At 45.2% G+C, this 14,222-nt stretch overlaps 1 protein-coding gene across 1 annotated transcript in view; it reads right to left on the bottom strand.

Annotated features, from left to right (window-relative positions):
- The window catches only part of BACE2 (beta-secretase 2), a 109,783-nt gene that overhangs the window by 41,337 nt on the left and 54,224 nt on the right, over window positions 1-14,222 (bottom strand). Inside the window, exons 3-6 of the mRNA XM_004003354.6 lie at window positions 9,877-10,093; window positions 6,253-6,381; window positions 2,460-2,594; window positions 423-524 (exon numbers count right to left, since the gene is read on the bottom strand). Coding sequence (XP_004003403.3) covers window positions 423-524; window positions 2,460-2,594; window positions 6,253-6,381; window positions 9,877-10,093 — 583 coding nt within the window. The remainder of the gene's footprint in view (window positions 1-422; window positions 525-2,459; window positions 2,595-6,252; window positions 6,382-9,876; window positions 10,094-14,222) is intronic.

Raw genomic sequence — 14,222 nt, 5'->3', positions numbered from 1 at the left:
AGATCTAAGACCTCTGAGATTAAAGTGAAGGAATTATTTGCTGGTTAATACCAAAGAATAAAGTGGGAATCCCTGCTGGCGCAGTGGTAAAGAATCCGCCTGCAATGCAGGATTTGCGGGTTTGATCCCTGGGTTGGGAAGATCCCCTGGAGAAGGAAATGGCAACCCATTCCAGTATTCTTGCCTGGGAAATCCCATGGACAGAGGAGTCTGGCAGGCTATGGGGTTGCAAGAGTCAGACATGACTTAGCAACTAAACACCACCACCATCCAAGAATAAGATCATGAACCTAAGAAAGAATCATTAAAACAACCCTCCAAACCCTTGGATTGGAACTGTTAGAATACACGGTGGTACTCCCCAGTATGTGGTCCTGACCTGGTGTGACCTCCGAGACTCATTGAACATTCTGGGGACTCACCAGAGACGTGCGGGCCACAGCCTCCACCACGGCGTCAAACACCTTCTGGGGCAGGCGCAGCAGCGTGGTGCCACTGTCCACGATGGCCTTGTCTGCATTGTACTAGAACAGGGGAGAAGGCATGTGAGCAACCAGCACCCACATCAATGCACAGTCTAGCCTGCCATCACCCAGCTTCTGTGATACACGCATTCAGTAGCCATGGTACCTCCTTGGTGGCTACGCTTCATTTCATATTCTCAGAACTTGGGAACCAAGAACTTCCTCACCCAGTGTTTCACTACAGATAAAGAAACTGAGGCCAGAAAAGGGCAGTGATATCACCAAAATCAACAGCTTAATTCAGAACTTTCCTCTTACTCAGCAGTGGCTGGATTCCATAAAGGACCACCCCCCTCCCTACCTACCCCCACCGAAGAGGGAAGACCCATGTCTTTAGAGGTTGAAATGAAACACGGAATGTTATTTATGTAAATCATGCAAAATCAACTCTGTATTACTTCATTAGCAGAGAAAGAGGAGGAAGGACGGCTTTTCAACAGATACCCCATATTTCATTTCGAATGGAACCAAAGCCCCATTCAATAAGAGAATCTTACAACACAGAGACACTGCCAGCCCTGCTCCCCCATCATTCTTTATGTGGCTGAGCGAAAAGGTGGAGGTCAGTGGACCAAGACCAAAGAAGACACCCAGCCTCTAGGGACATAACTGGATGACCAAGGCTGCCAGGGGATGGAGGGAGCCATGGGCAATTCAATCCTCCCGTTTCTACGGCAAATCCCTGAGTCATATGACCAAATACACCAATCAGGTCAAAAGGAAGCAAGGATTTGTTTAGGTAGCAGGTGGGAGGAGTGAAGAATTGTGAGAAACCGAAATACAGCAACTGATTCATATTCTTTTCAAGTGTAAAACTAATTTCAGTTTAGAAAAACTCTAATTTAAATACAGCCTTGTTTGTTCACAAAATTATCATGCCTGTGTGTGTAAGAAAAGCTTGTACACTGAAATGTTGGTGTAGGACGACAGCACTTTTATTGTTTTCTTTGTTGTGGCAAGGGTGGCAGATTGGAAGGGGGGCAGGAGAGAATGAAGAATATGAGAATCAGACCTCCAAAGGCACTTACACTCTCCAATACACACATACACACACATACGGAGTTTGTACTTTATTTTAGGCCGGCCCATCTGATTCTACCATTGGACTCTTCAGTGGCAAATAAATGTCTTTTTGACAATAAACAGATTTGTAGACTTAGGAAAGAAACACCATCCCAGGGGACTGGACCATCCCTTTGTCAAGCTTTGATTGTTTCTGCAGAGGCATCTCTATATGAGAACTCATGGTACAACGTGATGGTTAAAGTGAAAGGCAATGCTGACAGGCACGAATACAATCAATGCTGATGAAATGCTGGTGGTTTTTAAAAACAGTTCTGAAAATGTTGGAGATCATCACAATCATGTTATTATGTGCCACAAATAAGCCAAAATGCAGTGAGAGGTGTGAACGAGGTTAACGAGAGATGCGGTTTCCCAGCTCTGCCTCCTCTTAGCACCATCAGCCACCCACATCTTTAGATCATAACGTTTCTTCGAGTGAGAACTGTGTACTGGGGGGGAAATGGGGGATTAGATGTGGATGGAGGATAAAGCTGATGATGTATTTCTGGTTTCATTTTGCTTATTTTTAGTCCCCTTTTACTCTGATAAAAACCTTGCTTACTTTACTCTCTTGAACAGAGTTCAGGGACCATCAAGCCAGGATGATGTGGTTCTATATAACTTTTTTCACTCATCACTTTATGCTAATTCCTCTTTTTCAAGAGGAGGAATTGAAGGGAAGCAATTAGAGGGAGGGTCATTGATATGAAATTATCTACAACAAGGCCCTGTAACTTTTATTGTCATGAGCTTTTGATTTATCTTGCAATGTAATGCACAGTCTGATTTCATATTCAGGTACTAGCTGAATTAAATATGCAAATTTAGTGGCCCAGGCACATGCAGACAAAGAGATAAGAGTGGAAATACCTCTCTGCAGTCCAGATTAAGGCTCTGGCCTCCAATTTCCAATTTTAGAATTTCTATCTGATAATACCACTCCTCCTTAATAGGGGTGTACCAGATGTCTCCTTTGTACAAAGTTGGTTCAATTCCACCTAGGACCTGGGAAGGAAAATGTTTACATATTTAAGAGAAAAAATATACAGGCATATAACAAAGTTACAGAAAGAAGTGTGGTTTTTTGCTTTTTAAATTTATTTTTTAACTGGAGGAAAACTGTTTTGCCAGTGTGGTGTTGGTTTCTGCTGTAAAACAAGGCAAATCAGCCGTAATTATACATATATCATCTCCCTCTTGAGCCTCCCTCCCCTTACCCTACCATCCCTCCAGGTCATCACAGAAGGCCAGGCTGGGCTCCCTGTGTTATACAGCAACTTCCCACCAGCTACCTGTTTTACACATGATACTGTATACATGTTGATGCTACTTTTTCCATTCATTCCACCCTCTCCTTCCCTCCCTGTGTCCGCAGGTCCATGCAATACATCTGTGTCTTCACTCCTTCCCTGCAAATAGGTTCATCAATACTATTTCTTAGATGCCATATATATGTGTTAACATACAATACTTGTTTTTCTGATGAGAAGCATGCTCTTATAAGGCAAAACTTCACTGGAATCAGTACTTCCAATTTAACAGGATGTTATAAACAAATGCATAGGCCTGGAAATTAAACAAGGACCATTCTGGGGCCATGTGTTGGAAAATCAGAGTCCCACTCTAACCAGGAGGGTTGGATAATTTCTCTTATGTAGAGGAAATGCATACAGTTCCAGCTTTCTGATACTAAGATCCTCCCCTGCCCCATCCCAGTCGTGGGCAAAGAAATGCAATAAAATGGTTAACCACACAGACTGACAAAATTTAGTCCCTCAGAAGACGAAGGGCGACTTCCTGCCCCACAGATTTGCATGGAAAGAGGAACAAAAGAGCTTCTCTAATCAAAACTTCATTTTGGAAATCTGTGTAACATCACCTCTCTCCTCTGAAAAGGTGGTAAAACAACAGAGTGATGAAAACCTGTGTGAGGCTGTTTCTCGCAGTCAGAGAGCAAAGGGGTCAGCATCACCTCCCTGGGGGCCCTTCGTGTGCTTTCTCCCCTTCGTCTCCCACTGTAGACATCTGGGTGCAGGCCCATCAGGGAGACACTTGGGATATGGCATGTTCCCAGCATTGATTCTGTTTCACTGTGTGTGTGTGTATGTGTGTGGGTATGTGTGTACATCTGTGCCTGTACCTGTATGTATGCACGTGCAAGTATGTATTATGCAGACCTCTGTGTAACGGTATATCGTGTGTACATGCATGCACGTGTGTATGTAGGCACAAGTATGTGCGTATATGTGCATGTCCATGTGTATATACTTGTGTGTACATGTGTAAGTGTGTGCCTGTGTGTAAGCATATGTATATATGGTGTATGTGTAGTGTGTATATGTGTGCACATATGTGAGCATGTACATGTGCGTGTGCTGTGTGCATGCTCATGTGTGTAACTATGTATCAGTTCAGTTCAGTTGCTCAGTCACTCAGTCGTATCCGACTCTTTGTGACCCCATGGACTGCAGCACACCAGGCTTCCCTGTCCATCACCAACTCCCAGAGCTTGCTCAGACTCATGCCCATCCAGTTGGTGATGCCATCCAACAATCTCATCACCTGTCACCCCCTTCTCCTCCTGCCTTCAATCTTTCCCAGTATCAGGGTTTTTTCCAGTGAGTCAGTTCTTCACATCAGATGGCCAAAGTATTGGAGTTTCAGCTTCAGCATCAGTCCTTCCAATGAATATTCAGGGCTGATTTCCTTTAGATGGACTGGTTGGATCTCCTTGCAGTCTAAGGGACTCTCAAGAGTCTTCTCCAACACCACAGTTCAAATGCATCAATTCTTCAGTGCTCAGCTTTCTTTATAGTCCAACTCTCACATCCATACGTGACTACTGGGAAAACCATAGCTTTGAGTAGACAGACCTCTGTTGGCAAAGTAATGTCTCTGCTTTTTAATATGCTGTCTAGGTTGGTCAGAGCTTTACTTCCAAGGAGCAAGTGCCTTTTAATTTCATGGCTGCAGTCACCATTTGCAGTGATTTTGGAGCCCAAGAAAATAAAGTCTGTCACTGTTTCCATTGTTTCCCCATCTCTTTGCCATGAAGTGATGGAACCAGATGCCATGACCTTAGTCTTTTGAATGCTGAGTTTTAAGCCAGCTTTTTCACTCTCCTCTTTCATCAAGAGGCTCTTTAGTTCTTCGCTTTCTGCCATAAGGGTGGTGTCATCTGCATATCTGAGGTTATTGATATTTCTCTTGGAAATCTTGATTCCAGCTTGTGCTTCATCCAGTCTGGCATTTCGCATGATGTATTCTGCATATATATTAAATAAGCAGGTGACAATATACAGCCTTGAGGAACTCCTTTCCCAATTTGGAACCAGTCTGTTGTTCCATATCCAGTTCGAACTGTTGTTTCTTGACCTGCATACAAAGGAGGCAGCTAAGGTAGTCTGGTATTCCTGTCTTGAAGAATATTCCAGTTTGTTGTGATCCACATAGTCAAAGGCTTTGGTGTAGTCAATAAAACAGAAGTAGATATTTTTCTGGAACTCTCTTGCTTTTTTGATGATCCAATGAATGTTGGCAATTTGATCTCTGGTTCCTCTGCCTTTTCTAAATCCAGCTTGAACATCTGGAAGTTCATGTTTCAGGCACTGTTGAAGTCTGGCTTGGAGAATTTTGAGCATTACTTTGGTAGCATGTGAGATGAGTGCAATTGTGTGGTAGTCAGCATTCTTTGGCATTGCCTTTCTTTGGGATTGGAATGAAAACTGACCTTTTCCAGTCCTGTGGCCACTGCTGAGTTTTCCAGATTTGCTGGCACACTGAGTACAGCCCTTTAACAGCATCATCTTTTAGGATTTGAACTAGCTCAGCTGGAATTCCATCCCCTCCACTAGCTTTGTTCGTAGTGATGCTTCCTGAGGCCCACTTGACTTCAGACTCCAGGATGTCTGGCTCTAGGTGAGTGATCACACCATCATGGTTATCTGGTTCATTAAGATCTTTTTTTGTATAGTTCTTCTGTGTATTTTTGCCACCTTTTCTTAATATCTTCTGCTTCTATTAGGTCCATACTCTTTTTGTCCTTTTTTGTGCCCATCTTTGCATGAAATGTTCTTTTGATATCTCTGACTTTTTGAAGAGATCTCTAGTCTTTCCCATTCTACTGTTTTCCTCTCTTTCTTTGTATTGATCGCTTAGGAGGGCTTTCTTATCTCTCTGTGCTCTTCTTCAGAACTCAAGATGTGTATAGCGTATGTATAAGATATGTAACACGTGTGTATATGCATGTGCATGTACTTCTGTGCATAAGGTGCTCCTATCTCTCCAACAAATTTATGAAATCCCAGGCCCCACTCCCCAGAGCACAGCCGACCTACCACCTTGCCCCACAGGTCCTCATATGCCCCTCCCTCCAACACTCAACAAAATCAGTTACCTTTCAAAGGAATATTAAAAAAAAAAGCTTTAAAGGAATTTGGGGAAGCAATGAGAATCATTTTATTAGATAGCAGGATGCTTAGGAAAGATTGAAAATTACCTAATTGTATCCATTTTTAAGGCTATAAAACAAAGATTATTAAAACTTTCACAGTACCCGTGTATCTCTATGTGTTTAATATTTCTATCAGAGTCTTAATAAAGCAGGAAAAACAGCCCCACTGGTTTGTGATTTTTTCCCCCTTTAAGACTAAAAGATACCCACAAGACTACCTCCGTTGGTACCAGATCCAGCTACTGGCAGTCCGGCCCCACACATCTGCATGGAGAAGATGTTGGGGATTTTTGCTTGTGCCACGAGGGAATCAAAGAAGGTCTCCAGAGAACTTGAAGGCTGTAGAAGGGGCAGGGAAACAAGGCAGCTGATTAAGGACTCCAGGGTAGACAAGGGGTCCCCCTGTGCAGGGGCCAGGCATGGCGTACAACATGGCATTTCTTTCTATTTAATATTTTCAAGGTTAAGAAATAAACAAGCTCATGATTAAGTCCGCTAATTCAGAAACCTCCAACAAAACTCCCTGTGACTTGGTATTTTTCCTTTTGGGGCAGTGTCTCTGTTGGGAAGATAAGATAGTATTTCCTGAAGCTGTGAAGCGGCTGCCCCATTTATCATCTGACCACCTCGTGAGATCAGCATGAGAAGATGCAGAAATGGGTTACCTAGGTAGGTGGTGGAGTCTAATCTTAGACATTTTGGAGTAAGGAGAGAACAGGGTCTCCAGGAGCTGCCTTTGCAGCTTCAGAAAAAGTTTCTATTTCTACCCCTTTCAGTCACAGTCGTCCAACACGCAAATGACAGGTGCCTGACCCAAGGGAACAGCTCACATCCCAGACCCCTGGGAGGAGGCTTCGCTCTGCCAGCTGTCTGCTGAACTCTGGTGACCGGAAAAGGAATAATGCTACTGTTGCGATCAGAAAGGACGATGCTATTGTCCTGCAGTTTAAACAGCCCATCACTCCTCATTGCCATACGTCAGTAACATCCTCCGTGCCTCCTTACATGTAACCATGCCTTCAGAGAACAACCCCATCTCTCTAGAACTGAAAAGGAAGGATGGTCTGTGAGCAGGTCTTAGCTGTGGGAGTGGGGCGGGGGGCTCATAGGTGCTGGTGGTGAGGAGAGAATATCATACATCCATGTCTCCATTTTGGCTTTGACAACTGGGAGAGATTAGAGTTTGTTACTATAAATGGTTTGTTCTTGATGAAAACTCAACAATTGTAGCAGCTTAGATGCTCCAGGCATCTTCTGGCCATCCACAGTAAACCTAGGGAAGGATTATTTATAATCTGTAGGAACTGAAACTAATTCTGGAGGCAGTGTGATCAGACAGAAACCTTCCTATTTATTTAGCTCCTTCGTATCTGGCCTCCCATCGCTTCTTTCTCAGCCTCTGTGGACTCTGGCAGAATTTGGCACAATCCCTCTGTGTAATTGTAGACTAAACACTTTGTGTTTGGGTCAAGGAAGGAGACAAAGCCCCCTCTAGAAACCAGGTTGGGTCTGGTGATGACCCAGCCTGTGTCTGCCTTCATGAGAAGCAGCCAGGTAAACACTGCCTGGAACTGAATCCCGACTCCACCCCTGGCCTGCAAACTGTGTGACTTGTCCCTTTGTTTCCTTATCTGTAAAATGGGGATCATAGTCACATCCCAGACCTCTTCTGGGGCTTAAGTGGGTCAGCACATACAGCGTGCTTGGAAAAGTGCCCGGTACATGCGACAGGGTCTATTATTACTGCACCAAGTCATTCTTCAGCAGGACTTAGGATCCCTTTAAGGTTTAAAAGCACATAGTTGCCCAGGACCAGTAGAGAACCTGATTCGGTAGGTTGAGGCCCTGCAGGTGGCCATAACCACATCTTTGGTGTGGGAGCAGATAGCATCAGCTGGGGCCCCTGCACACTCTGACACCCCCAGTGGGTGCTCACGGAAATCTATTTCAGAAATGTCTTTGGGCCACCAACCCACACCACCCTGCCGGTGCTGTTTCTAGCCATGCTCCACTTCCTGTAAATCCTGATTTGGTCTCCCCTAACCTAGGAACACGAAGCCAATTGCTGGCCATCTTGGAATCGCATAGATAAAAAGATACACGGTCTTGTGGGGAGTCTGGACATCCCCCCAAACCCGAAGCAGTCTATTCTCGAGGAAGTTTCATGTATTATTAATTCCAGATAATTTAGCTTTAAGGTACCATCTCCCAAATAATCATCAAATCAATCATATATCTTTTATTTTTGAAGTCACAAGAAGAAACATGTAGTCAATTGTCAGTGAAAAGTATTTAGAAATGGAAGTTGTTACAAGTCTGGGAACTCATATTAAAGTTTGCTCATGGTTGTCGTTCAGTTGCTAAGTTATGTCCGACACTTTGTGACGCCATAGACTGTAGTCTGCCAGGCTCCTCTGTCCGTGGGATTTCCAGGCAAGAATACTGGAGTGGGTTGCTTCTCTAGGGAATCTTCCAGACTCAGGGACTGAACCTGCATCTCTTGCATTTCAGGCAAATTCTTTACTGCTGAGCCACCTGGAAAGCCCTATGGTGCTGAGCTCTAACGTCCATCTGGGCTCTTCAGACAGGGCTCTGTGCTCTGACAGTCCTCGGCAAGGGGTAAACCTCTCTAACCCTCTGTCCACACATAACTAACGTAAGCCTATGAAGTCTGCTTTTTGGGGAGGTCCTGAGACTCCACGGAAGGACATCTTGTAATGGTCTTGGTCCAGGGGTCACAGGTTGTTCTTTCTCCTTAAGAAACTACAGTGTTGGGAAATGCCCCCTGCCCTCTATGTCCCGCTCCCGAGTTCCCCCACCTCATTGCCTGCATCACTTGCTAGTAAACTCGAGCTGGAGCAAACATCCTTCCAGAGAGAAAACAGGACTTTCTACACCCACGATTCTTTGTTTCACACTTAGCGCTGGCTCAAAGCCTGTCTGAACAAGGAGAAGCCAAGCCAGGAGGGGTGACCTCTCCTCATGTGTACACTGACCTTCCGTGGCCTCTCGGGGCCCTGGGGCCACACTGGGTTGTCGGATCTGCCTGCCTCTGGCATCCTTTCCTTCCCAGCCCACCCCCCTCCTCCCACATGTGATCACTGCTTGCTTTGGGTAGACCGAGGATGGAGAACTGTGCTGTCTTTCCCTGTTTTGTGATGGTCCTGAGCTGATGAGGGTGAGGTTTCACCATCTCTCCTCGAAGCATCACTGCTTCCACTGGCTGGCGATCCCCAGGGTGTGCCTGCAGATGTCTGGGCCCCAGTTCCAGAGTGAGGGGAAAGTAGTATCATGCTCCATGCCTGGCAGTACATCTCTTCCTGCGGAGTTTCCACTGTCACCCTGAGGCTCTTTCTTTATCAATATTATTTTTTAAAGAATTTTTTTGGCCATGCTGTGCAGTGTATGGGATCCTAGTTGCCTGACCAGGGATCGAACCTTCATCCCCTGCATTGGAAGTCCCCTTTATAAACTTAATAAATGTATTTTCTCTTAATCCTGCCCTAATAAAAACTCCTAAACAAGCACCATCATCAAAGGCATTCAGATTCTGTTAACATCTGTCAACTATACAAGTAAAATAAACAGAAAAAGACAAATAAAAAAGCCATGCCATGGGAATATCTTACGGGAAGGCTCAAAGAATCTCACCATTTACCTTAAATTTTAAAAATGCTTAGAGATCTAATCAATCGTGTGAACACTGGTCTTTCAACCATGTGATTCTCACTGACTGTCTTGGACAGCATGGACCCCTCTGCTGGCCCCTCCAGAGACTGGTTGCAGAATTTTGTTCCATCATTTGATGTTCGTAGACCCACCCGTCATTCTTACCTTGGCCAGGGTAGCATAAGCCAGTCCAAGTATCCCATTCCATCTAATCCCAGGCAGAAAGAAATTCTCTGACTCAAATATGGTGGCGATGTTGACAAGAAAAGAACTGTTGAAGCCTTTGGGGATGGTGACCACGTCCTCCCCAACGAAGCCAGTCCAGCTCCCCTGCGTGTACTTCACAGTGACATCAAAACCCTTGGGGCGGTACGTGCTGGACCTGGAGAAAGAGAAGAGGCCTTGCGTCCAGTGCTCTGTCCACCTGCTGCCGTTCTGACAACACGGCCGTCAAGACAGCTGCTCTAAGTGAGGAAGGCGTGCGTCAGCAATTCTTCCCGAGGAACAGTCCTTGCGCTCACAAGGCATGATTTCCCATAACATAATCACTGACATTTGGGCAATGACCTTTTCTGTGCCACCTGTGAGGGAGTACTGGGGTCTACATGTAACCCGAGTTTAACTCCTTGCTGAGCCCATGTATCCCCCTTAAGTCAGGTGTTGTACTTAACTGGAACGCCACAACCAAGTGTGGGTCCGCCTGTCCCTCTGGCTCTGGGGGACACTGCATTGCTGCTCCGTGACACAGGGAGGGGCCGCCAGCCCCAGAAGGAGGGCCAGTAGCTTGTGCCCAAAGTGGCTGCAGGCTCAAATTCATACAAACGGCCAATGTGAGGAATAAAAGTCAAGTCACACCCCCCAACACCAGGGCCAGCCCTCCTCAGGGCCTTTATGACCTCTTGGCGTCACAAGCTCCTTCTCAAGGCCATCCATCTGTCCCCAAGCTGATTCTCCCCATATCAGAAGGGTGACCTTAATGACAAGCTGGGATACAAGTCACTCTGACAACCGCACAACACCTAAAGGTAAGAGATCCTGAGACAGAATAACATGAACAAGGCCAGACAACGGACAGGGCAGGTGGGAGCCCTGCTCCTGGGATTCTAGAGACAGATGGTAAACAAATGCACACCTAGAATTCCAAGCAATGATAGAGTGATGAGAGCCACCCGGGGAAGAGAGCAGGGTGAGGGGTGGGAGAGAGACGTGGTGGCCACAGAGGCTGCTCTAGAGGTGACATTTATGTAAGACCTGCAGGAAGACAATAAGCTATGGGGCTCTCTGCAGGGGAGCATCCTAGAGAGAGAGAGAGCAGCAGGTGTCCAGGCCCTGGGGTGTCCAGGCCTGTAAGGTCATTCTTACACCCAGCTGAGCTTGACAACGCTGTTGGACTATAGGCCAAGGGACATCTCCAGGCAAATCTCTGTGTTCAAACCATCTTCCCTTAGGAAAACCATCACACTCCTTAGAGAAGTGTCCAACCACCAGCGAGATCATTGTAAATGTACCTGTTTGTCTACAGTTTTCAGTTTAACATTCAATCTCTGAACATTCATCATGTTAACAAGTCTTTGCTGTAGGGTTATATGACCTAGTATGGTACTGTTGGGAGACAGAGAGGAAGTTAAGTCACAGATGATATGAATTTTGGGGTGTACTGCGAAGAAGGCTGAGCACTGAAGAACTAATGCTTTTGAACTGTGGTGTTGGAGAAGACTCTTGAGAGTCCCTTGGACTGCAAGGAGATCCAACCAGTCCATTCTGAAGGAGATCAGCCCTGGGATTTCTTTGGAAAGAATGATGCTAAAGCTGAAACTCCAGTACTTTGGCCACCTCATGCGAAGAGCTGACTCATTGGAAAAGACTTTGATGCTGGGAGGGATTGGGGCAGGAGGAGAAGGGGATGACAGAGGATGAGATGGCTGGATGGCATCACTGACTCGATGAACATGAATCTGAGTGAACTCCGGGAGTTGGTGATGGACAGGGAGGCTTGGCGTGCTGTGATTCATGGGGTCGCAGAGTCGGACACGACTGAGTGACTGAAGTGAACTGAACATGTTATAAACTTTAAACATGTGAGGTCTGTTTAATTCAGTAACTGCACTTCTGAGAATCTGACCCTAAGGAAACACCCATGATGCAAATAGAGATTCATTAACAAAGACGGTTATTATGTTCTATTTATAGTAGCAAACAGCTGGAAACAACCTAAATGCCCAGTAACAAAGGAAACAGTTTAGTAAATTATGGTACAGAAATATGAATGGAATATTATGTAGTATTGGAAAATGATGTTGACTAAGACATTTTAAATGGCATCGAGAAAAATCAAGATAAGAAACCTTTGTATATGTGGCAGAATTTTCTTCAAAAAAAATTATTACACTCAGATACTAACAGGGCTACCTCTGGGGGGTGGGGTTTTATGGGAGGAACTCTCATTCTTGTGGTTAGGTCCTTCCATATTTTCTGCATATATAACTTTTATAATCAGGGGGAAAAAGGTATTTTTAAAATGTCTGGCAGACCATTTTAGAGAAACTTAATTTATTCTAACTCCATAACGGGATATGAAATACAAAGGATGTTCAATTTTAATGTTTTCTGACTATTTTAGCCAACTCCACCACAATCTTAAAGAGAGAGCAGCACTGAGTGAACATTTTGTGTACACACGTCTTCTGACAACAGCGAGCACAGGCAGAAAAGTAAGCATGAACAGACCCCAGGCTCATGGAGTGCTAAGGCACCCATCAGAAATTACTTACAGAAAGCACATCGTCAGACCACTGAAATGCAGGCCCTTGAGGACTGGTGTTTTCATGCCAGGGCTGAGTGCCCACACCAATTCAGTGATGCCTGGCACACAGCAGGGGCTGCACACATTAGGTTGAAAAGCAATGAAAATTCTGAAATGTCAGTCCTTTCTGACAACTTAGGGTCATTCCTCAAGTTCAAAACATTAGCACTATTGCTAACAGAAGAGGCTAGTTATTTTGAAAGACTTAGAGCATATGGTCCACCGCAGGGTTGGTGAGCTTCTTCTATAAAGGGCCAGAAAATAAATGTTTCAGCTTTTGTGGGTCACATGATCTCCATTTCACCTGCTCTGTTCTGCTAGTGAAGAAGCAACCACAGGTGACAGATTGAACAAACATCTGTGGCCATGTTCCAACAAAACTTTACTTAGGAAAACAGGCGGCAGGCTGGAGGTAGCCTGCCAGCCCTAATTTACCGATTCTTCATCTAGAAGATCAGTTATCCCCACCAAACAGTCTATAGTGCCATAACTTCCTTTGAGAAGTTGTTTTAAAAAAATGTTTAGTCTGTTGTGCTTAGTCGCTCAGTCGTGTCTGACTCTTTGCAACCCCATGGACTGTAGCCCACCAGGCTTTTCTGTCCATGGGGATTCTCCAGGCAAGAACACTGGAGTGGGTTGCCATGCCCTCCTCCAGGGGAGCTTCCCAACCCAGAGATTGAATTCAGGTCTCCTGTATTGCAGGCAGGTCCTTTACCATCTGAGCCACCAGGGAAGCGTGGTGAGCCTACAGAAAACTCATTGGAATCTGCTGAGGTCACAGAGAAGAGCATGCACCAGGCTACCCTTCTAGACAGAACGTCCTCTGCAGTGTACTAAACAGTTTGCTATTTCCCTCATGGGTGAACATTCTGGATACTCTGGTGCCACTTACAAAGATGTGGCAGGCAGCTGGAGTTACGCTGCCTGGGGTCAAATAGCACTTCAACCATTTAGGAGCTGTGTGTGACTCCAGGCTAAGTTATTTAACTTCCCTATTCCTCAGTCTCCTCCGCTGAAAAGTAGGGACAATATAGCACCACGCTTCACCGGGTTAATTCTAAGGATTGAAAGAGTTAATATGATAAACCATTTATTTTTTGAATGAATATATTATCATTATTTAAGGTATTTTATTTTCAAACTTTAACATTTTAATTTTCTGTTGGAGTTGATTCACAAGGTTTTAGCAGTTTCAGGTGAACAGCAAAGGGACTCAGCCATACATATATATGTCTCATCCTCCCCCAAGGGGTTCCCTGGTGGCTCAGATGGTAAGCAATCTGCCTGCAATGCAGGAGACCTGGGTTTGATCCCTGGGTCAGGAAGATTCCTTGGAAAAGGGAATGGCAACCCACTCCAGTATTCTTGCCTGGAGAATTCCATAGATAGAGGAGCCTGGTGGGCTTAAGTCCATGGGGTCGCAAAGAGTTGGATACAACTAAGCAATTACCACACACACACACACACATTGTCTCCCCAAACCCCGCTCCCATCCAAGCTGGCACACAACATTGAGTAGAGTTCCCCGTGCTATACAGCAGGTCCTTGCTGGTTATCCATTTTGAATATAGCAGTGTGTACATGACCTTCCCCAACTCCCTAACTATCCCTTTCTCCCGGTAACCGTAAGTTCATCTGCTAAGTCTGTGAGTCTCTTTGTAAACTATTTAGAACAAAACCCTGGAACATAGCAGGTTAACAACAAAAG

This window comes from Ovis aries, chromosome 1 (assembly GCF_016772045.2).
Source record: "Ovis aries strain OAR_USU_Benz2616 breed Rambouillet chromosome 1, ARS-UI_Ramb_v3.0, whole genome shotgun sequence".
NCBI classification, from domain to species: Eukaryota; Metazoa; Chordata; class Mammalia; order Artiodactyla; family Bovidae; genus Ovis; species Ovis aries.
This window is presented reverse-complemented; position numbering and strand designations above follow the sequence as displayed.